Source organism: Gorilla gorilla, chromosome 10 (assembly GCF_029281585.2).
Source record: "Gorilla gorilla gorilla isolate KB3781 chromosome 10, NHGRI_mGorGor1-v2.1_pri, whole genome shotgun sequence".
Taxonomy (NCBI): domain Eukaryota; kingdom Metazoa; phylum Chordata; class Mammalia; order Primates; family Hominidae; genus Gorilla; species Gorilla gorilla.
The window spans coordinates 30,186,563-30,209,323 of record NC_073234.2 but is presented as its reverse complement, the minus strand read 5'-3'; the positions used below and the strand labels follow the sequence as shown (position 1 = coordinate 30,209,323).

Sequence of the window (22,761 nt, the reverse complement as noted above, 5' to 3'; positions counted from 1 at the left end):
ATCTTGAGGTAGATAGAACCACCCACCTTTTCTGGAAACTATGCCTTCATATAATGGCATATGATAGCTACTAGAGATATTTTGAACTTTTTCAGGATAAGAAAACTCCTCTCACCTAACTGTCTGAATAGGAATATAGCTAATTTTCTCCTGTCAGTCAGAAACTAGAGTTTTCACTTCATAATAAGATCTGAAAACCGGGAGTCAAAAAAGACAAACGTTTAATGGAAAATTACTAGAAGATAAAAGAAAATTCAAAGTCCAAATCTGTGCTTAGCAAATTACAGTTTCCAACCCATTGTAAGTTTAGAGAATATTTACTGGATCATCAACAAGCAATTTCTTTAAAGGGAATTGGATTAGAAAATTTTCTAAGTATTGTTTTGCGGAAATGTGTGTCTGTTACACGTGTGCATGCCTGTATATATGTGTATGTGTGCTGGATTTGAATCAAGGATAAAAATTAATTTCTGACCATGGTAGTTTATTTTACCAGGAGTTTCCAGTGCATTTTTCTAAATCTAACAACATACATGGTTATTTATGTTCCTAAACCATTTCAGAAAAATTTTCTCTTTTCCGTTGCCAAATTATATCCATACGATTTGGAGGATAGGTTATTTTCAGGTTTACTTTCTTGAAAGAAAAAAATCTTCATTCCTACATTCCATGCTTCTGAGGTTCCCCTTCAGCAGAATAAGAACCGTAGTGCTAGAAGACATACGATCCAAATTAATTACGATATTGTTTACTCAAAAAGAGACTGTGCCAGATTCCACATGGATATGGATAGAGAACTCCATTTTTTCTCTCTTTTCTCTCAAGAGTGTAATTTAAAAAAAAAAGTACCAGCCACATAGGAAGGCTACTCAAAGTATGCATATTGAGTAGCATCGTGCTCTTACTGGCTCAAATTTAGATTTTTCACCCAAATAAACACAGAAGAGCATGACTGTTAGGTACCGTAGGCCAAAAGGACAAACACTGAAATCTCTTGTCAAGTTTATTTTATTCATTCTATGATGTACTCTCAGTACTTTTTTTTTTTTTTTTTTTTTGAGACAAAGTCTCGCTCTGTTGCCCAGGCTAGAGTGCAGTGGCACCATCTTGGCTCACTGCAACCTCCACCTCCGTGTTCAAGTGATTCTCCTGCCTCAGTCTCCAGAGTAGCTGGGATTACAGGCATGCACCACCACACCCAACTAATTTTTGTATTTTTAGTAGAGATGGGGTTTCGCTGTGTTGGCCAGGCTGGTCTTGAACTCCTGGCCTCAAGTTATTCACCTGCCTGGGCCTCCCAAAGTGCTGGGATTACAGGCCTGAGCCACCATGCCCGGCCCCTTATTCTTTAATACTTTTGTAAAATGGCATTTTTTTTCTGATGTTCACTCTAGTTTATCTAAATAATGCCCAAGTGCAATACTATTTAGACTATTCTAAATAATTTAATTTATAAGCTTTGCAAATGGAGAATAATCACATGATTATCTCTGATTAACACTGTGCCCTGTATAGTGCCTACCTTCTCCCCACATGAAATTTTAATCCAAAGAGTCTTGAATATATAATCTTATCACAAGAAAAAATTTGTTAAAGATTCTAGCATGATATACATGTTGCCTTTGGATATCCTTTAGGTTTAGAAAACAAATAACTTGCCTGTAGAGAAATATAAAGTGACTTGAATATTTTAAGTTAAAATAACCAAATATTGAAACACAAAAAACAGCCCTGTAAATTCAGAGATGTTAATATTTATCTGGCCCTGACTAGAGTTTAACTCCAAATGCTAGAGAAATCAGTCTGGTAGGTGTGGTCAATGCGGTGACTAGGGGTTCGGGAAACTAAGGAGCACTAGTAATCAAGAGCTAAGCATTTCAAATTGGGGTCTGTTTCAAATAAAAGTTATTAAATATTACCTAGAAATAATCACGCTTATTAATAAACAGATGCTTGACAAACGATGAATATTTCTCACCACCACAAAATCTAATACCTTAATTTATCCATCAAAGGGTTGTATTCTGTTGCCTACATTTTCCATACACTGACTCCAAATTTCATAAAAATAACTGTTTTAAAGAACCTGCTGAGGGCGGGCACAGTGGCTCACGCCTGTAATCCAAGCACTTTGGGAGGCCAAGGCAGGTGGATTGCCTGAGCTCAGGAGTTGGAGACCAGCCTGGGCAACACGATGAAACCCCGTCTCTACTAAAATACAAAAATCTAGCTGGGCATGGCAGTGTATGCCTGTAATCCCAGCTACTCGGGAGGCTGAGGCAGGAGAATTGCTAGAGCCTAGGAGGCAGAGGTTGCAGTGAGCTGAGATCGTACCACTGCACTCCAGCCTGGGTGACACAGCAATACTCCCTCTTTTAAAAAAACTTGTTGAGTGTTCTGAGGAATTATCCTTAGACAGCATCTTGCTTCTTTGCTATGCATGAAGAAAAAGATTTCCTAGTCCCTTCTACACAGTTAGCAGACATTTTTTAAGACTTTCAGTAAAAATTTACCATTTTATTTTTCAGCGATCATATTGGAAATATGGCCCAAAGTGACTTCCTTTACCCAGAGAACCCAAAAAGGCGGGAAGAAGTAAATCGTCTTCACCAGCAGCTCCTTGATTGCTTATCTGACAGCTTCGATGTCACCAATAAGCTGACTGAGGTTCTAAATATGCACTTGGGGTGCAGGCTGGCCTCCATTGAGATGAAAAGAGATGGGACCATCAAAGAAAACTGTGACCTCATCATCCAAGCCATTATGAAAATCCAAAAGGAATTGCAGAAGGTTGATGAAGCACTAAAAGATAAGCTAGAGCCAACCCTCTATAGAAAACTTCAGGATATTAAGGAAAAGGAAACAGACAAAATTGCAATAGTGCAAAAGGTTATTTCGGTCATCCTGGGAGAAGCTACATCTGCAGCCAGTGCAGTCGCTGTTAAACTTGTGGGCTCAAATGTCACAACTGGCATAATTAACAAGTTGGTCACTGTGTTAGCTCAAATTGGTGCTTCTCTCCTTGGTAGTATTGGAGTTGCTGTTCTTGGCCTTGGCATAGATATGATTGTCCGTGCCATCCTGGGAGCAGTGGAAAAAACACAGCTTCAAGCAGCCATCAGAAGTTATGAGAAGCATCTGGTGGAGTTCAAATCAGCCTCAGAAAAATATAATCATGCCATTACTGAGGTCATCAATACAGTGAAACACCAAATGAAATGAACAGCCATTTTATTTGCCACTGAAGTGTTTTTCTGCTTCCTTTTCAGTAACAGTGTTCGCTTCTTTGATTAGGTTCATTTTCTATAGGCTTCCAATATGGACTTAAATAAGATAAACAATTTGGAGAGGGAAATTGGAGATGCCAAGACTAGATGACTAGATGAGTTTTGAGTCAACAATGCCTGGATCAGCTGATGCTAGACCCTGTGAGGTAAAAAAATTTTCTCCCTGGATGTTTTCACACCCTGCTCTACCAGATCAACATTGGGGTAAATGCTATCGTAGAGTAGCAAGTATAGGGGTTACTTTTCTCTTTTCTAATTTCAGTAAAATTCTTAAATTTCACATTGAATGCAGAGACTTTCATTTCTACCACCAGCTTCAAACATCATTTAGTTATAAGGGGACATACTCAGTAACTTCTGCCTAGACACAAACTCTAGGCCTTCGAATGAGACAGAAAAACTACCATATTTTTGACCATCAGAGTAAATCTGGTTTTCTGTAAACTAGAAGAGACTGAAAAATGGTTTGTAACAATGTGCTTCAATTAGGACAGGAAGCTGATCTGTAAACGTCTACTGATTACACAATGTAAACCGGATGGATTTGAAAATGGTAAAAATCAAAACTAAAAACATCAAGGTCCTGTTTCAGTCACTGCAATCAACCCTGACCAACTGTGATAATTAAATATCGCTCAAGTGAATGTTCAAACACTGAAACATTTAGAAGACAAGAAAGCAAAACACAGCTACACATGAATAAAATGCATTTAGGATGCAGAATAGAAGGTCACTACTCAAAGCATTTGTCATTTAAAAGAAAGTCATAATTTATTATAAGTTTTCAGGAAAAAGAATATAATTTCATTTTCAACACTAGCAAAAAGGAGGCAGCTGCCTCTGCTACATGACGCATTAGGTGGGCCATTTCACTAATTACCTGATTTTAGAAAACGCCAAAGGCTATGGAGGCCTATTAATGGTTCCGCTGAATCTCTGCAGATGTGTTTGTTTTCTAAATCCTTTGCCAACCAATAATTCCCATGAGGACTCTTTTAGTCTATACTGACAAAATTATTAATATGCTGTTGATGCCAGACTGTGTTTGTTATAGTTGATTCTCCCATCCAAGTACAAGAAATGTATTGAAATAAAAACTGCTCAGCATATCTTAAAAATAGTAGCTACATATAAAATTTTAGCTACATGAAAGACTTTAATATTTCCAACATACACCGTTTTCTCTTTCTCTTCTTGCATTGTTTTTCAAAACGAGTTGCAAAACTATGACCACTAATGTGTTAGGAAAGAAAAAAAAACTAGTTGCAAAACATTACAACTTAGCTCACCTTCGCAGTTCAAGATTATTTTCTTTTTTATGTACTACCTGGTTTATCAGCTTTAACCTACAGTATCTCGTCATTGCTTTCTGACACTCAAATTCAGTCTAAAATCAAATCAAGAATTTCCTAACACAAAGGTAAGTTTAGGTATAGGACCGATCTTATACCTTCAAGGGCAGTTTAAAGATTCTGCTAAAAACTAGTATGTATCTCCATCAATATTTTGAAATATTTATAACTGGTGGTAAGAATAGCCTTCCTACATGGGATAGTCAGGTTAAGATTAGAAATAACCAAGTGTATCCTCTAAGATAGTTTTTTAAATGTTTAAACTTACCTTTAAGGGAAATAAGTGGGGGCTGACTCACGGAAAGAGGGGATAGAAGGTAGGGAAAGGGCGAAGGCTAGAGTTAAGTGAAGAATCCCGTACATAGAGTGACATCATAGAGGACTTTGGGCTGGTGAAAAGACCAGTCGGGAATAGAGCCAATATATATCAACCTTGCCACTCATGTAACTTAAAACCGACTGCATATGTATCCCCGTATTTCTTCTTCAAAACACTACTAACAAATAATAAATCACCGCCCATATAAGCAATCTGCGACTCTAATACGGGTGCTAATTTATTTGTTCAGGTGGTCTACAAACGTTCTGTTCTGCGTGTCTATTAAATTTCCACACGTACCAGGCGCTCACATGGGATAACCTGATGCTTACAAAGCGGATTAAACTCAGTGGCAAATGTTATCTGGGTATTCGTTTACACACGGAGACACCCCTAAAGGATCGCACCTGCTTGGGTCATAAGAAACAGAAAAATGCAAAAACTAAGGTAATTCCAAAAGACAGAAAACGCAGAACGCTTCTTTATCTGCAGAATGTACCGTTCTCGGACGGCTCAACGTACCACGCTCCCAGCAACTAAGTCAAGATGCCTCCAACTCGAGAGGCAGGACCGTCAGCCACTCAGTTAGCAGCTATCTTCTTTTAATTCCTATTGTGCTAGATGAGCGCAATGAGGCGGGCTCTTAGCCGACAACCAACCAATTGCGTATTGTATGGAACCGGAAGAGACTCTGGTCCTGGAATTCTTGGGTATTCTCTATGGTTCCAGGGCCAAGCGGCGCTAAGAGAAGGCGGGACAGAGGAATGGGAAATGACGTGAGGAGTGCGGAGGGGCGCGAGGTTTCAAGATGGCGGTAGCTGAGGGGTTGACCGAGAGACCCAGTTGAAGGCCCTTACGAAGTGAGAGAGGCCGGAAATCGCCCCCTACCCGCTTCTCGTAGTCCTGGGAGCACAGCAGAAGTGTGAGTGTATTGAATTGATTTACTACTCTTCCTCACCTCTTTCGTCCCTTCCACGTCCCGCGCAGCGGCTTGGGGGACACCCAGTCCCTTTGCCCCGCTCCTCCTCTCCCTGGTTGAGGTCTCCCGGTTGCGGACTGGGCTATTCCTGGGCCTGGGGTGGCGCGGCGACCAGTGGTTGCGCGGTTGGCATCGCCCGGGTCGGTTGGGGCCGCTTCTTATGCACGTTGATTGGTAGCCTTAGGTTTGACGTTTTGTTCCTCGAGTCATGGTCGGTCAACCGTCGCTATGGTTTCGTCAGTTGCTGGTGTTGCCTCCTTTGGTGAACCTGGACCCTATCCCATTGAAGCTTCTTTGGCTGTTTAGAGTTACCCAACGCTTATTTGGCTTGATTTTCCAGTCGCCTCCACTTGTAGACAAAAAACTAATCTGCAGACTTAAGCTCCAATGTCTTCCGTAAAATTCTCTGTAATTCGTATCCGTTGTGTTTCATTTGTGGGGGAGGAGATTCAGAACATGAGCCTGAGGAAACTTGAGAAAGGAAAGCACAAAAAACGCAGGCAATCAAAGATGGGAGAGCTTGTATTTGTACTGATTTTGCTTGTTTTCCTCCTTCCCTACCTCCTACTCCCTGCTGCTCTCCCACCCCCCCGACCCCCCCATCCCCAGTTTTTCTTAGAAGGAAACCACTTGACAGGGTGTATGGTAGCTAGGCCAGGAATATGGATCCATTATAAAGATTTTAGTTAAGTAGTGAGTCAAACATCACACGATATTTTATTTGTAATCTCATTGTATCATCAGAGCTTTGTTATAAAGTAATTGATGTCCCCATTTTTTAGATGAGGAAGCTAAAAATCAGAGCCTTTGATACCGCTGTCTTGAAATAATTGCCACCAGAACAGCTGTGAAACATCTGGCTTTCTGAAACATCTGGCTTTTGGGGCAGTTGGACACTTGGTGAAAGAGACATTAACTGTAATAAACTGGTCTGACAAAATCTTCCCTTTCCTACCTTTAAAAAGTGTCTACTTGCAAAAGGAAGCAAATTTGTCCGCCTTTATTACTGGAAAGACTGCGCTTCAAAAAATTAAGCCCCATTATTTTGGAATAAGAGGAAGAAGTCATGTAATAGGGTACTGTGTTAATAAAAGTTTGAGCTTACAAAATATTTTTTCCTCAAACAAAAATAAGTATTCCCTTTAGTTACCTTAAGAAATATATATTGGGAGTCAGGTCTTAGTAAGAAAAATATGTGTCTTAATATTTAAGTTTTGGGGAGCTCTCAGTATAGCACTAATTTCAAATATCTGCATTTTTAGTTGTGTTTTGAACTCTTGAGAGTCAAGCATGATATCTGAACTAGAACTGAATCTGAATTAAATATGCTTAAATTAATGAGTTTTTAGTGTCTTAGAAGTATTGAGAATGTACCAGCATACATGCCAAGAAAAACCATGGAGAGAGGCAAAGGTGAGGTATTTGTTTTGAGCCTAGATCCATTACCCCCATTCCCTTCTTATTCTTCTTTTACAATTACATGTTAATAAAGGGAGGTTATAGAAGAAGGACTAATGAATTCTGATGTTCATGGTTTGTGCCATATCGTTAAAGCATTTTCTAGTTGTTTTTATCAGTTGACAAAGTCAGTGCTGTGATCTATAAGAAAAAAGCTAAACTGATGACTTGAGGATATTCAAAGTGGTCTTCACACTCATCACATTTCTGAAGAATGATAGAGATCTAAATTTTCATGGTCAAGAAAGGTGATGCCATCTTTCTTGGACATTAAAGTCAAAACTAAGGAAAGAACAGTCTCACAGAATTTCTAATTAAAGGAATTTTTTTTCAGAGATTGGTAGGGACTAGAAAAAGGAAGAAATAAATTTAGGAGATATAAGCTATTTCTTTGTCTTCACCTTCACAGGTTTTTCTTTTTTTAATGAACAAGTAAACCATACAAATTGTCAACATGGGACGGAGATCTACATCATCCACCAAGAGTGGAAAATTTATGAACCCCACAGACCAAGCCCGTAAGTGTCCATTAGTGTGGAATGATGAAGTAGGAGAGCGTTAAAAATTGCAAATATTAGGGAATTTCTTTCTCTGTGGCTTAATTACAAGACCAGCAGTGATAGGAGGAATAAATTGTATATTCAGTGTTTGTATGGGTACATTAAGACTTTAAATATGCAAAGAAATTAGTACCCGTATTTTATTTTTCAAATTTGATTGACTTGCAAAGTAGAATTGGCTGAAATTCTTTTTATATTGGAAATTTTGAGCAAATTAGTTTTGCGAGCCCTTGTTTCACATTTTATGTTATGTTTTTCCTTCAGATTCGTAGTTGTTTTTTATGAAACATTAAACAAAAATGTCTTGACATTTTTGGTTGTCATAATTAGAGGGATGCTCTTGGCATGTAGTGGATAGAAGCCAAAGATGCTGCTCTTTTACAGTGCATACTGTAACTTTCCACAATAATTACCTGTATTAAATTGGAGGAAATGCTAATGTTCAAGATTCAAAGATTTTATTATATCTCCCTCTCTCCTTTTAAAGGAAAGGAAGCCCGGAAGAGAGAATTAAAGAAGGTATGATTTTAGAGGCATCTTATAAAATTTAAGTATTGTTTGGCATATCTTGTGATTTGGGATTAGTGGGTTTCAGAATAACATTTCTAATATTTTCTAGAAAAGGTACTTTATGCTTTTTATAAAAACTGTAAGATATACTAAGCCAAACTTTATTTAGGAACTGAAGTAACTTTGCAGAGAAGCTCACTACAGGTTATAATGCCATTGTCTGATTACTTTTCCCAGTGAGTTAAAAAATACTTTTGAAAATAATTCTTTTTTGTTACTCATTAAAACATAACTTTTAAAGTCTACTGATAAGGATGGAAATAAACATGATGCTAGATAGCTTTATCCATTTTCCTGATTAGCTATTACATATATTACATTAGCTTAAATATATATGTGTAGGTTTATAATATTTATAGATATATTAGATTTATATATCCATTTTCCCAATTAGCATTCTCCTCTTAGCTGTTGAATTTGTGGCAAAGTACTTCAAAAGAATAAGAAAGGATTTGCCTTATAGTATTGTGCTTTATAGTATTATAGTATAATACAAGCAACACAGATTTTAAATAATGTTCGATAGTGTTTTCATGTTTAGCATTAACTCCTGCAAAATTTTTAAATATTCTTTATATAATTTTAGAATTTAGCTTCAACCTTTGCTTTGGACTTCAACTAGCAGAGGTTTTACAACAAGGGGCAGGAACAATCACCCAAGGTCTTCAAGAACATAACGGGTTAAAAAAAAGAAATTTAAAGTGTGTGTGTGTTTAAGTAACTGCTAAAGATCTCAGAGTTCAAAGAAATACTTTACTAAGAAAGCACATCTTAAAAATAGCATTTCTTTATCTTTTTGACAAGTGTAAACATTTTTAAGGCAAAAAATTACATAGCTGTTTCTGGTGGTTGAAACAAGTGATCAGAAGCCAAGGAGTTATTCTGTTTAGATTCTTAAAGCAAGTTGAAGTAAAACTCCTGAGTGCCTGACTTCTTGACATCTGCCCTTTTATTTTTCTAAGAACAAAAAACAGCGCATGATGGTTCGAGCTGCAGTTTTAAAGATGAAGGATCCAAAACAGATAATCCGAGACATGGAGAAATTGGATGAAATGGGTAAGAATTTACAAACAGGCAGCTATAACAGTCTGACACGTACAGAGGCAGGCAGGTAACGAGTGAAGCAGCATAGGCGTAAGTAAAACAGAACAGCATGATGGCATTTGATGCTTGGATTTAATGTTAGTTTCAGGGAGACAAAATGGAGTGCTAGAGGGCTGTTGCAAACTGGAGACCCCAGATACCAGAATAAGAGGGAAGCGATTATTTGGCTTTCGGTTAATTGTTATTGTGAGGTAACAGAAGCACAGTTTGGCCAGCTTGCTTTTCGGGAGAAGACTTAATCTGATTTATGAAATAACCTTGGGTTTTTTGTTTGTCGTCTTTTATTTAATGTTGGCAACTACCATGTAAATCTAAGTATTAGGCCCCTGTGAATATAAGGCAATTTCCAATTTTTCCAATCAGAAGATCCAAAAAGATACTTATCCATTTAGTAAGGATATAGAAAAAAATCATCAAATACCTAAGAACCAAATAATAAAATACTATACCAGGATTCTCTGCCTTTTTCACATTTTATAGAATAATTTTATTCACTCTTCATATGCATTTTAAGTATCGCTGCTTTGTTATAACTGGAATCACATGAAATAGCTGCATGTTATCTTTTTTTGCATCTAAGTTTGAAAATCATTGATGTTGCCACTGGAAATTTTATCCTAACCCACAAATATCCATTCTGTTTAATATTAGAACATGTAGAATATTTTGTTTTTTTAATAGAAATTTTCAAACATGCAAGAAAATAAAATAGTCTAGTTAACTTCCATGTGCTTTTCACCTGTCAAGTTTCTGCCACTTTGTCTTCTACCCTTTGCCACTTTTGTAAAATAGCATTTTAAAGTGATCGTTACAAGTTCCATGTTTTGCCCAAAAACAGAGTAGTAAGTAAAAGAGATGGAATGAAACTCCTCAATGATACATTAAATAGGGTACAAAAAAAAAATTCAGTCATGGCATTAGGCTATTACAAGGTTTCTGAAATAATGTGGGAGAATCTGTGCAGCTAGCCTGGCTAAGAGTTCTGGGTCAGGCTTCAGGATCCCAGATATTTCCCAGTTCAGTTGTAACTGATTCCACTTCCTGCCTCTGGTCTAAATATCAGCAGGGATAATTACTTTCCTTGGGGAATCAGGGAATCCTTCTTTAAATGACCCCAAATGTTGTGTGTTGTTTTAAAAGGAGATAATAGTAATAACTGAGGTTTTTTGAGTAGTTGTCTTGCTATACACCTACGCACCAGTTTTTTTCCACCAGTTTTCTAATCCTCACAATTTTTTAGGGTAGGTGCACTGTCCCTATTATACAGGTAAGAAAACTCTGGCACGGAGAGATTACATAGCTTTCCCCAAGGTCACACTGCTATGTAGTGGCAAAGCTGAGATTAAAACTCAGGCATTCAGCGCTTTTACTAATCACACTAGGATTAGTATGGTGTAAGAATACACCCTCTGGATTTGAATAAATTGCCAAGATTAATAATAGTTAATAGGATTTAAGGAAGAAGATAAACTTGTTATTCTTTTAAGAAAAAGGAAAGGGGTGAAGAGAATACTATTCATCAGGGGTCTAGTTACAATTTATGAAACTCAATACAGACTAGTTAAGGCAGAAAAAAGCATGCATTGGCTCTCTTAATTAAGAAGTCTTAACATAAAAAAAAGATGAGAAATCCCTGAGAGAAACTAGCCTCAAAATCCAGTCTCATCATCAGTACTGTCCATCTGTCTAGTCTGATGTCTGTTAGTCTCATTCAGCTTACTACTAATGAACTCCTTGGGATAGAAGGTGGAATATATGTGTGTAATTAGTGATGATTGAGAGACAAGGCTACAGGCAGCTCTAGGTTTGTTTTCTCTCTTCATAACACATCCAGAAAGAAAATCTGAGAGCTTATCTCTCTCACATCTACATTTAAAATCTCAGGGAATGTTCTGGTCCCAGTTTGGATCATGTGCTAATTGATCTCTGAGTCATTCACTAAAAAGGAAGATGGGGGGATATGATTGACCAGGCAGGCCTGGAGGTCTTATTCTTGGGATAGAGGACCTGCAGTTAAGCCCCATATTGACACATGATTAGTTAGGGAGAGAAAGGATTGTATAGTAGCTAGGCCAGGAATACGGATCTGTTATAAAGATTATAGTTAAGTGGTGAGTCAAACACCACTGGATATTTTATTTGTAATCCCATTGTATCATCATAGCTTTATTACAAAGTGATTAACGTCTCCATTTTTTAGATGAGGAAGCAAAAAATCAGAGAATTCAAGTAAAATGCTTAAGATCTCAAAATTTGACAGGACTAATGTAGTAGGTAAACACAAATCTGACAGAATCTTCACCAGGTTTTCAGCACAGAGCAGTGAAAATTGATTTTTATTACAATGAAGATGAAAGTCAATTAGGTGGCATTTCTGAGAAAGGTAAAATTAGTGGCCATCTAAAAAGGGTGGGGATTTTAATAAATATTGTAGTTCTTCGAATAAAATTGAAAAGAGTATGTCTGGTGTCTACATCTCTTAAAAATTTTTTAGCATATATGGAGGTTTTTATCATGTAACCTATTGATACCTAATTGAAGTGGCCTCTTATATTTAATTCCATAATCTACTTTTTGTCTTAGAGTTTAACCCAGTGCAACAGCCACAATTAAATGAGAAAGTACTGAAAGACAAGCGTAAAAAGCTGCGTGAAACCTTTGAACGTATTCTACGACTCTATGAAAAAGAGAATCCAGATATTTACAAAGAATTGAGAAAGCTAGAAGTAGAATATGAACAGAAGAGGGCTCAACTTAGCCAATATTTTGATGCTGTCAAGGTAATCAAGGTTTTTTTTTTTGAGAGATAAACTAAAATATTATACAGATTGAGTATCCCTTATGCAAAGTGCTTGGGACCAGAAGTGTTTTGGATTTAGGGTTGTTGGGTTTTTTTTTATGTTTTGTTTTGTTTTTGTGTATATTTGCATATATTTTGGGGATGGGACCCTAGTCTAAGCATGAAATTTATGTTTCATATACACATAGCCTGAAGATAATTTTATAAATTTTGTGCATGAAACAAAACTACGACCCATCACATTAGGTCAGGTGTGGATTTTTCCACCATGGCATCATATGGGAGTCAAAAAGTTTAGGATTTTGGAGCATTTTAGATTTTCAGATTAGGGATGCTCAGCCTATACTTAGATTTAAAAAGTTAATGGGAGAATTAGCCATGTTGAACCTCTTCCTTATAGCAGTTTCTTCTAAAACTAAACATATACCTACTGTGTGAACCTGCAAATCTAATCCTCTTTATTTAAACAGAAGAAATTAATTCAAAAACTTGGATCAGCCTAAGTGTTCACTAATAGGATAATGGATAATTAAACTGTAGCATATTTATACAATAGAATACTATTCAGCAATAAAAGGAATAATCTAATACTCCAAACAGCATGGAATAAAAAAAGAAAAATTGTGAGTAAATCTCAAAAACATGCTAAGTTTATCTCATTGTTATGATTTCATTTTTATGAAATTCTAGAATAGTCACAGATAATCTGTGCAGGAAAAAAAAATGTAGCCATGGTTGCCTTGGGGGATGATATTAGAGATGGATTGGGAAGGAGTATGAGGTATATGCATTTGTCAAAACTTACTGAATTTGTACATTTCGTAAATTTTACCTCAAAATAAAGATGGGAAAAAATCAAATGCTATAATTTCTGTAAAGGAGGTAATATGTCTCCCATTTTACAGATGAAGGCACAGGTTACCTTGCTTAGTCAAGCTAAGCTAATACACAACAGAAATTCAACATAGGCAAGCTAATGAGCCCAACCTCCACCACTGGATATATACTATTTGTTAGTTGACATATATTATTTTTCTTTTTTTTTGTTTATTTTTTGTTTTTGAGACCGAGTCTCACTCTGTTGCCCAAGCTGGAGTGCAGTGGCACCATCTTGGCTCACTGCAACCTCTGCCTCCCAGGTTCAAGTAATTCTCCTCCCTCAGCCTCCTGAGTAGCTGGGACTACAGGCACACGCCACCACGACTGGCTAATTTTTGTAGTTTTATTAGAGATGGAGTTTCACCATATTGGCCAGGCTGGTCTCAAACTCCTGACCTTGTGATCGACCTGCCTCAGCCTCCCAAAATGCTCGGATTACAGGTGTGAGCCACCACGCCCAGCCTGACATGTATTTCTCTATCACCCTGCATATTAAATAGGGTAGCTCTGGTTCTAGGTACTTGTAACAGCTGGCTTTCTCTAGACAACAGCTGTTTCGAATCATCCAAAAAGAATTACCTGATAAGAGGAGAAAAAAAACAGTTGGGTTCTGACGTTTTTAGAAGTAAAGATTTCTTTCAGTTCTTTGACAATGTGGAAGTATTGACGTAAGGTTATTTTTGTGGGGGTTTTTGATGATATTTATGTTAGTTGGAAAGCATGTCCAAGTTACGAAACAGCTGACTTGTCATTTTTAGTGTTTAGTTAGTAGATGACTTTTTTATCATACTATTGAATGGTTCTCTCTGTTTCAGAATGCTCAGCATGTGGAAGTGGAGAGTATTCCTTTGCCAGATATGCCACATGCTCCTTCCAACATTTTGATCCAGGACATTCCACTTCCTGGTGCCCAGCCACCCTCTATCCTAAAGAAAACCTCAGCCTATGGGTAAGGAAGCAGTGTCACAATCAGAGAGCATTTAGTAAAGGCACAAGTTGACTGTTCAGTGCCAAAATTAATGCAGAGGGAAATAAAAGACAATATGGATGTAAACAGTGTGACATTTGATTAAATGTAAAATAAGAAATCCCTTGAAAATTGTTTAGAAGAGAAAATAAATATCTCATTACTGTTAAGTGATTACTGTGGGGTTTTTTTTGTTTTTGTTTTTGTTTTAACAGACCTCCAACTCGGGCAGTTTCTATCCTTCCTCTTCTTGGACATGGTGTTCCACGTTTGCCCCCTGGCAGAAAACCTCCTGGCCCTCCCCCTGGTCCACCTCCTCCTCAAGTCGTGCAGATGTATGGCCGTAAAGTGGGTTTTGCCCTAGATCTTCCCCCTCGTAGGCGAGATGAAGACATGTTATATAGTCCTGAACTTGGTGAGAAGTGACTGTTCTTTTGCTTTTGTAACTATCATTTTTTATGTTGGCCCTGTTTAACATATTGTTCACCACCCTCAGAACTTAGAAAGTAAATGAGAGGATATCATGTACATAACTAATATACATACAGTTGGATAAATCATAGGATCTTCTCAAGTAAAAGCATCATACATAAGTATAGAAATGTTTATCGTGTTTTAAATTAGGCTTTTCCTGGAGATGTCACTCTTGCTGCTAATCCTTTAAGACTTGTATATCTGGTTCCCTTTTAGCTTTATTGTCATCAGACTAGAGCGTCATTGTATACATTCACTGACTGTGTATGTGTATACAAACATGATTGTTGCTAAAGGAGGAAATGGGTTTTCAAATTAGAACCTCTTTTTAAAAAAATCTTAAATTACCAAAAAGAAGTGTTTAAAATTATTGGCAAAGGAAAATTTTGTTACACTGTATGAATAGCTATATATACAAGATTTTTTTTTTTTTTTTGGTAAGAATTAAGTTGTTACAGTCTGCGTTGAATAGCATAATTTTCTGTATTTCTGGGTACCATGTAGTGGAGGGTCCAATCATACTACTTCTCCATGTTCCCTTCCCACTTTTCAGCCCAGCGAGGTCATGATGATGATGTTTCTAGCACCAGTGAAGATGATGGCTATCCTGAGGACATGGATCAAGATAAGCATGATGACAGTACTGATGACAGTGACACCGACAAATCAGATGGAGAAAGTGACGGGGATGAATTTGTGCACCGTGATGATGGTGAGAGAGACAACAACGAAGAAAAGAAGTCAGGTATGTGCAGATGAAGGATTCATGGTATTGATCAATAAAGAGAAAACAAGCTGAAGGTCCTAATTTATTAATGAATCTGTGAGAGTACTCTGAAATCTTTGGAAGTTGGGATCATAGCTGTGTTCATCTTATATATTAAAATTTTGAAAGTTTTTGACACAGTAAGTACTCAGTGGATGTTTATGAGGAAAAACATTAAACTATGTAATAAAAATGTCTATGTAATAAAGTTCACTTTGGGGTAAAAGGTATAACTATTCAACAGCATAAACATATTATTATGGGTATGTTACAGGAAAGAAAGGAGAGTAGCCATATTAAGAAAAACATTGATGTTGTATTTTATAAATCTGTTTAAATACCTACCTTTGAAGCCCTTTTACAGTATCTTACATGAACCAGGATCATAATTATAACCCAGGTACACTCATGAGTGGAATCATGAAACATATTATATCTATAATGTGTGTGTTTATTTGATTATTAAAAAATTCAAATAGGACATTTGTCAAGAAAATTTTAAGCATCATAATAGGTACTGACAGTGGAAAATGCACACCAATTCTGTCAAACCTCAGCAATTTTGGAGCTTCTTTTGGGATTGTTTATGTGGCCTACAACAGAATATTTATATAATACTATGTAATATTAATATTGATAATGACAAATTTTTCTCCTGTGTCTTAAGAATCATGGTTGCAAAAACAAAAAAGCTGGTTAAAAATGATAGAGCTGGTAATGAAAGATTATTATAGAGGACTATTAGGTAGGAACTAGTACTGGAAAGTAGAAAGCCATTAGAGCCATGGCAGCTCCATTTTTTTCTGGGTCTGTGTGGTCTCTTGCCTTCTTTTCCTTTTATTCTGCCGACAGATTTTTTTTCTTTTTTTCCTTTTTTTTTTTTTTTTGAGACAATCTCACTCTTGTCGCCCAGGTTGGAGTGCAATGGCACAATCTCAGCTCACTGCAACCTCCATCTCCTAGGTTCAAACGATTCTTCTGCCTCAGTCTCCCAAGTAGCTGGGATTACAGGCACCCGCCACCACACCCAGCTAATTTTTGTATTTTTAGTAGAGACAGGGTTTCACCGTGTTGGCCAGGCTGGTTTCGAACTCCTGACCACAGGTGATCTGCCCCCCTCGGCCTCCCAAAGTGCTGGGAATACAGGCATGAGCCACCAACCCAGCCAGATTTTTCTTATATATTCTCATCAACACACATGTTCTGAAAATGGCCGTCCCAACTCTGAGTTGATATTCACTCAGCTAATATTTATTGAGTTTTTACTATATACGGCATTTTTTCTAGGCACTAAGGATACAGGGTAAACAAAACTAAAGTTCTGTTCACATGGAACTATTCTCCTAAAATGTTTACCAACTAAAAATACTCCTATCCAGCGTCTCATGGATAGCCTTTGTCAGTTAAGTTCTTTTTATTCTTAGCTTGCTAATAGGTTTTTTTTAATCATAAACATTTTTTAGGTATCTGTTGGGATGTAACTTTTTTTGTTTTTTTTTAAGTTCTTTAGTGAATTAGATTGCTGGCTTTTAGAACACTTGGATTCAACTTGCTTATATTTTTTTTCCTTTTTGTAAATTTTAATTTTGATAGTTTTTGGAGAACAGGTTGTGTTTGGTTACATGGATGAGTTCTTTAATGGTGATTTCTGAGATTTTGATGCATCCCTCACCCAAGTAGTGTATATACTGTACCCAGTTTGTAGTCTCCTTTCCCTCACTCCCCTCCCACCCTTCCCCACTGAGTCCCCAAAGTCCATTGTATCATTCTTAGGCTTTTGCATCCTCATATCTTAGCTCCCACTTATAAGTGAGAGCATACAATATTTGATTTTTCATTCCTGAATTACTTCACTTAATTGCCTCCAACTTCATCCAAGTTGCTGTAAAGGCCGTTATTTTGTTCCATTTTATGGCTGAATAGTATTCCATGGTGGATATATACCACATTTTCTTTAACCACTGGTTGGTTGATGACATTTAAATTAGTTTCATATTTTTGCAGTAGCAAATTGTGCTGCTATAAACATGTGTAACTTGCTTATATTTTATGTTGGCCAGTAGATGAATTTTGGTATCATGGTTAGGCTAGTTTCATGAGTTGGGTAACATTTCATCTTTTCCTATGCTCTTTATCAGATTTCTGTAACTTAATGTTTGGCTGAATTTCCTCCTAATATTATTTGTAGCCTTTAAGGAGTAGATCTTCAACTACCATTTAACTTTTGTATATTCTGGGCTTATCACTTCTTTGGCCAACTTTAGTAATTTATATTTTCTTGAAAATTGTTTTTATCTGGGTGTTCGTATCATTAGTATAGCTGTCTCATCCTTCACCTCTGCCAAGTAGTGGGTAGCAATCATATCTAGTACTTTATAGTGTTACGTAGTAAACATTTACTGAATTTTGTTGATGCCAATCTACTCCACTCCCTCCTTTGTCCCCTTAGGTCTGAGTGTACGGTTTGCAGATATGCCTGGAAAATCAAGGAAGAAAAAGAAGAACATGAAGGAACTGACTCCTCTTCAAGCCATGATGCTTCGTATGGCAGGTGAGGCAGGGAAAAAATAGTGAATCACCTTTTGGTGTATCCTCACACTAATTACTTTACATACGTTTTTCCATTTAGTATCTCAGCAACCTTCAAGTAAGTAATAAGTCCTTGTTTTACAAAAATAAGGTTTGGAACCATTATATAGGCTGCCTAAAGTTACACAGCAAGTAAATGGTTGGGCTGGCATTTAAATATTGGTCTGTCTGGTTTTAAAGCCTGAGTTCATTCCACTATGCTGCATTAACATAGATGAGTAGAATGTTCTTTCACATCTAAGTATTTTATTGAAGAAGACTATTTGGTTTTTAATTTTGAGAACACATTTATTAACCATGTGTATTCAGTCATTGCTGTTCTCCAAACTGTAAGAAAATGAATCAACTCCATTTACTGGGTTTAAAATTTCTTTCAGGTCAAGAAATCCCTGAGGAGGGACGGGAAGTAGAGGAATTTTCAGAGGACGATGATGAAGATGATTCTGATGACTCTGAAGCAGAAAAGCAATCACAAAAGCAGCATAAAGAGGAATCCCATTCTGATGGCACATCCACTGCTTCTTCACAGCAGCAGGCTCCGCCGCAGTCTGTTCCTCCTTCTCAGATACAAGCACCTCCCATGCCAGGACCACCACCTCTTGGACCACCACCTGCTCCACCATTACGGCCTCCTGGGCCACCTACAGGCCTTCCTCCTGGTCCGCCTCCAGGTAAACACTTACATAATGTGAATGAAGTTTAAATGAGGTTAGAATGAAGTCATTCCAAAAAATACTTTGTGTTGTTAATGTTCATGTTTTCTTGTTTCCTCCTAATTGGATTCTCTTAAGATGTGAAGGATTCTCAAAGGACAAGTAAAGCTTGTTCATTCCCAAACCATTGTTTGCAACTCATAGTTCTACTGACAGCCACCTGTTTTTCTCCAGAGCACTCTTGTTTTCACAGTTTTTCTTATTACAGCAGACAGAAACTTGAACATGTAATGGAGGTTTTCTTTAGTATTGCTTTTTAGTATGATAGGTTGACCTAGCTGTAAATTGGCAGCAGGTGGGAGTAAGACACAGTTAATAATGTCTTGTGTTCTTAGGTTAGGAATGTTGAATGTCAGTGTAATCTCCATAGTTTTTTAGTTGTAGTTCTTTTTTTAGAGGCAAAGGTGATTAGTCTGTTTATTAAGTGTTCAGCTTGAAAGTATAAAAAGATTATTTATGAAATGAAGCAACAGAGAACTTTTCAGCTATTTGTGATTTTAGTCCTTGATCCTATTGTCAGCCTACTAAGTTTTCTTCAGTTGAGCTAATCATTTTCCGATTGGTGCAAAGCAAAGTTACCTATTTTATGTCATTCTTAGTGGTCTTTGTCTATATATTCATGAGTTTCAAGGGGTCCTTAAAGCATTGTGTTTTATATTCCATTTTCAGCTTATACTGGAACCATTTAAGAATTCTTATCACCTTTGTATAGTTCCAACATTGCGGAGCTGTGATTGAGTATGCTTTTTGTCAGTGTTGGGAAATAAAGTGAAAAGATCCACAACAAATCCAGTACCATTTTTCTGGTGCTCAGATATATTTTTTTTTTAAGACGGAGTCTCGTTCTGTCACCCAGGCTGGAGTGCAATGGCGCAATCTCAGCTCACTACAAGCTCCGCCTCCCAGGTTCACACCATTCTCCTGCCTCAGCCTCCCGAGTAGCGGGCATTACAGGTGTCCGCCACCATGCCCGGCTAATTTTTATGTATTTTTAGTAGAGATGGGGTTTCACCATCTTGGCCAGGATGGTCTTGAATCACTCCTGACCTTGTGATCCACCCACTTCAGCCTCCCAAAGTGCTGGGATTACAGGCATGAGCCACCATGCCCGGCTGTACTCAGATATTTATTGAATGAATTCTGTTTCCATGTATGTTTCATTAACTTCTTGAAGTTAATCTGATTTCAGGTTACAGTCAAACCATATTTGAGTTACTTTTAAGCCATAATTATTACTTAGTGTACATTTCTGTGACATTACTTTCTCATTTTTCTCTTTTCAGGAGCTCCTCCATTCCTGAGACCACCTGGAATGCCAGGACTCCGAGGGCCCTTACCCCGACTTTTACCTCCGGGACCACCACCAGGCCGACCCCCTGGCCCTCCCCCAGGTCCACCTCCAGGTCTGCCTCCTGGTCCCCCTCCTCGTGGACCCCCACCAAGGCTACCTCCCCCTGCACCTCCAGGTGACGCTTTCAATTTCTATAATAAAAACTTAGCCTGCTGTTTATTTAATTTGCTCTAAGACATATGGTCACATTTCAGTATTCTGAAATCTGAGGTCATCTTACAGTCAGTGGTGGTTTTTAAGTTGCCGTTGACCTGGCTTGAAGTACAGTTCTTCCAGTGGGTATTTGCACTTGGTTCACTTGAGGAACTTGTAGCCAGAGAACATGGGATTAAATTCTCTATTTGATAATTTTTTGGTTTTAGTTGTAGTTACGAAGCCGTTTCATGCATCTGCATGAGTACCAACTTAAAGTTTAAAATTAGAGTGTTTTTTTCCCTTACCTCTACCTAATGTCAAGGTTAGACATGCAGATTTTCTTGTGGGCTTGTTTTATGTGGTAGGTATATTTCTAGTTTACAACACTGAAATGGCCCAGTTTCATGTGAATATCTGCTTTTAAGTGCCCCAGCTGGGGCTTTTTTTCCTCTCTCTCTCTCAGTGGTACACAGAATAATTATGAGTTTGTAATCAATAGGATCTTAGATTTGATAAAATATGGTACTTGATATTTCATTTAAAAGTGGTATTTGAAGAACTGAAATCTGCAGTTCTTGGTATATGAATATTGTGTATGTCTGAACTGTCCATAGGACATGAGTTCTTTTCCAGTAATGATGACAGATTGTGATTAGTTGCATTCTCTTACTCCATGTGCATTGTTTTTTTCTTTGAGACGGAGTTTCGTTCTTCTTGCCCAGGCTGGAGTGCAATGGCGCGATCTCAGCTCACTGCAACCTCCGCCTCCTGGGTTCAAGCAATTCTCCTGCCTCAGCCTCCCAGGTAGCTGGGATTACAGGCGTGCACCACCACGCCCAGCTAATTTTGTATTTTTAGTAGAGACAGGGTTTCATCATGTTGGTCATCAGGCTGGTCTCGAGCTCCTGACCTCAAATGATCCACCCGCCTCAGCCTTCCAAAGTGCTGGGATTACAAGTGTGAGCCACCGTGCTCGGCCTCCGTATGCATTTGATGACCAGGGTTAAAATTTTATTTCCTGCCCATTGACCTTTTTGTGCAGGGGAAATGGTATGGAATATAATGCATGGGGATCAGTCTCCTGACCTTGTCCTTACTAATATCTGCACTATGCAGCTGGAATAGAATCTTGGGATGTGAGATTTGAGATAGTAATTTGAAACCAGTTGATGTCCCTTTATATTTTAAAGTAGGATGTTATTTAGAGAAGAAGAGAACATAATACTGTAAGTACAGGAATATAGGCTGAAGGTAAATACTGTTTTATAATAAAATATTCCTGAGTTTCAAATAGCAACCAATATGAATTCAGCTTATTTTCTGTAAGTTGTGATCCATTTATTTAAAAATTGGCAACCAATATTTAAATGTCCTTAATAGTAGTTAAATTTTATTAGTTCTTACAGTATTCATCTTGCCTATTTTATTCATTTAGGTATTCCTCCACCTCGTCCTGGCATGATGCGCCCACCTTTGGTGCCTCCCCTTGGACCTGCCCCCCCTGGGCTGTTCCCACCAGCTCCCTTGCCAAACCCTGGGGTTTTAAGTGCCCCACCCAACTTGATTCAGCGACCCAAGGCGGATGATACAAGTGCAGCCACCATTGAGAAGAAAGCCACAGCAACCATCAGTGCCAAGCCACAGATCACTAATCCCAAGGCAGAGATTACTCGATTTGTGCCCACTGCACTGAGAGTACGTCGGGAGAATAAAGGGGCTACTGCTGCTCCCCAAAGAAAGTCAGAGGATGATTCTGCTGTGCCTCTTGCCAAAGCAGCACCCAAATCTGGTCCTTCTGTTCCTGTCTCAGTACAAACTAAGGATGATGTCTATGAGGCTTTCATGAAAGAGATGGAAGGGCTACTGTGACAGCTTTTGATGCCAGAACAGGCTTCTGTTCACAACAGTGGCCCATGGAGAAAGAGGCTCTTATTAAACTTAGATGAAAGAGCTGCTTCCATTGTCAGGGTATTTTCTAATTTCAGTTCAAGGAATATCCTAAAATTTAGCCTTGTTCAGAATTTACTGCACATAAAAAAGGGTATTTCATCCAGAATAGATCAGTTATTGAAGCAGTGCTGCTAACATCCATTCCCTTTCATACCACCATTTTCACCCTGTTTCTTCCCCTCCTCCAGTTCTTTGGAAATTTGTGATCGGAGGATCTTAGTTGCTTATTTGTTTTGACTCTTGTGTGCTGTGGGCACTGGAGTAGAGATTTCTGGAGGAAAAAAAACAGTTTATTTCATCTTGCCTTTTGTGTTTGAGTTATTTTTAATATTTTCCTGTAAATATTTTGTAATATTTTACTTGTAATGAAATGGATCACAATGTCATTTCCTAATACAAGGCAGGATATGTGGGAAGAAAATGTACAATTATTTGATTAAAATTATTTCCCACTGACCTAAACTTTCAGTGATTTGTGGGAAAAATAAATAAATGTTCTACACCAAGA

General features: G+C 37.8%; 4 protein-coding genes across 7 annotated transcripts in view; 2 read left to right on the top strand and 2 right to left on the bottom strand.

The window, feature by feature from the left end:
• SMCO3 (single-pass membrane protein with coiled-coil domains 3) overlaps nt 1-3,567 on the top strand; it is an 8,572-nt gene extending 5,005 nt beyond the window's left edge. Inside the window, exon 2 of the mRNA XM_055358723.2 lies at nt 2,529-3,567. Coding sequence (XP_055214698.1) covers nt 2,545-3,222 — 678 coding nt within the window. The 5' untranslated portion in view covers nt 2,529-2,544 and the 3' untranslated portion in view covers nt 3,223-3,567. The remainder of the gene's footprint in view (nt 1-2,528) is intronic.
• The window catches only part of C10H12orf60 (chromosome 10 C12orf60 homolog), a 20,695-nt gene extending 14,642 nt beyond the window's left edge, over nt 1-6,053 (bottom strand). The window contains exon 1 of one of the 2 annotated variants that reach the window (XM_019038271.3): nt 5,917-6,053. The gene's annotated coding sequence lies outside the window, so the exon portion shown is untranslated. The remainder of the gene's footprint in view (nt 1-5,916) is intronic. The other variant, XM_019038270.3, reaches the window with a different exon arrangement.
• The window catches only part of PDE6H (phosphodiesterase 6H), a 183,953-nt gene extending 177,780 nt beyond the window's left edge, over nt 1-6,173 (bottom strand). Inside the window, exon 1 of one of the 2 annotated variants that reach the window (XM_055358729.2) lies at nt 5,917-6,173. The gene's annotated coding sequence lies outside the window, so the exon portion shown is untranslated. The remainder of the gene's footprint in view (nt 1-5,916) is intronic. The other variant, XM_055358728.2, reaches the window with a different exon arrangement.
• On the top strand, nt 5,214-22,761 carry WBP11 (WW domain binding protein 11). Of its 2 annotated transcripts, none has more exons than XM_004052783.5 (12): nt 5,214-5,880; nt 7,805-7,913; nt 8,443-8,474; nt 9,488-9,581; nt 12,213-12,409; nt 14,124-14,257; nt 14,491-14,690; nt 15,303-15,494; nt 17,965-18,066; nt 18,482-18,775; nt 20,101-20,283; nt 21,739-22,761. In XM_004052783.5, exons 2-12 carry the CDS (start codon nt 7,850-7,852, stop codon nt 22,170-22,172), a joined length of 1,926 nt encoding a protein of 641 aa, XP_004052831.3. In that variant the 5' UTR covers nt 5,214-5,880; nt 7,805-7,849; the 3' UTR covers nt 22,173-22,761. The 2 variants fall into 2 exon arrangements, with proteins under 2 accessions (XP_004052831.3, XP_055214695.1); XM_055358720.2 differs by lacking the exon at nt 5,214-5,880 and adding an exon at nt 6,506-7,350.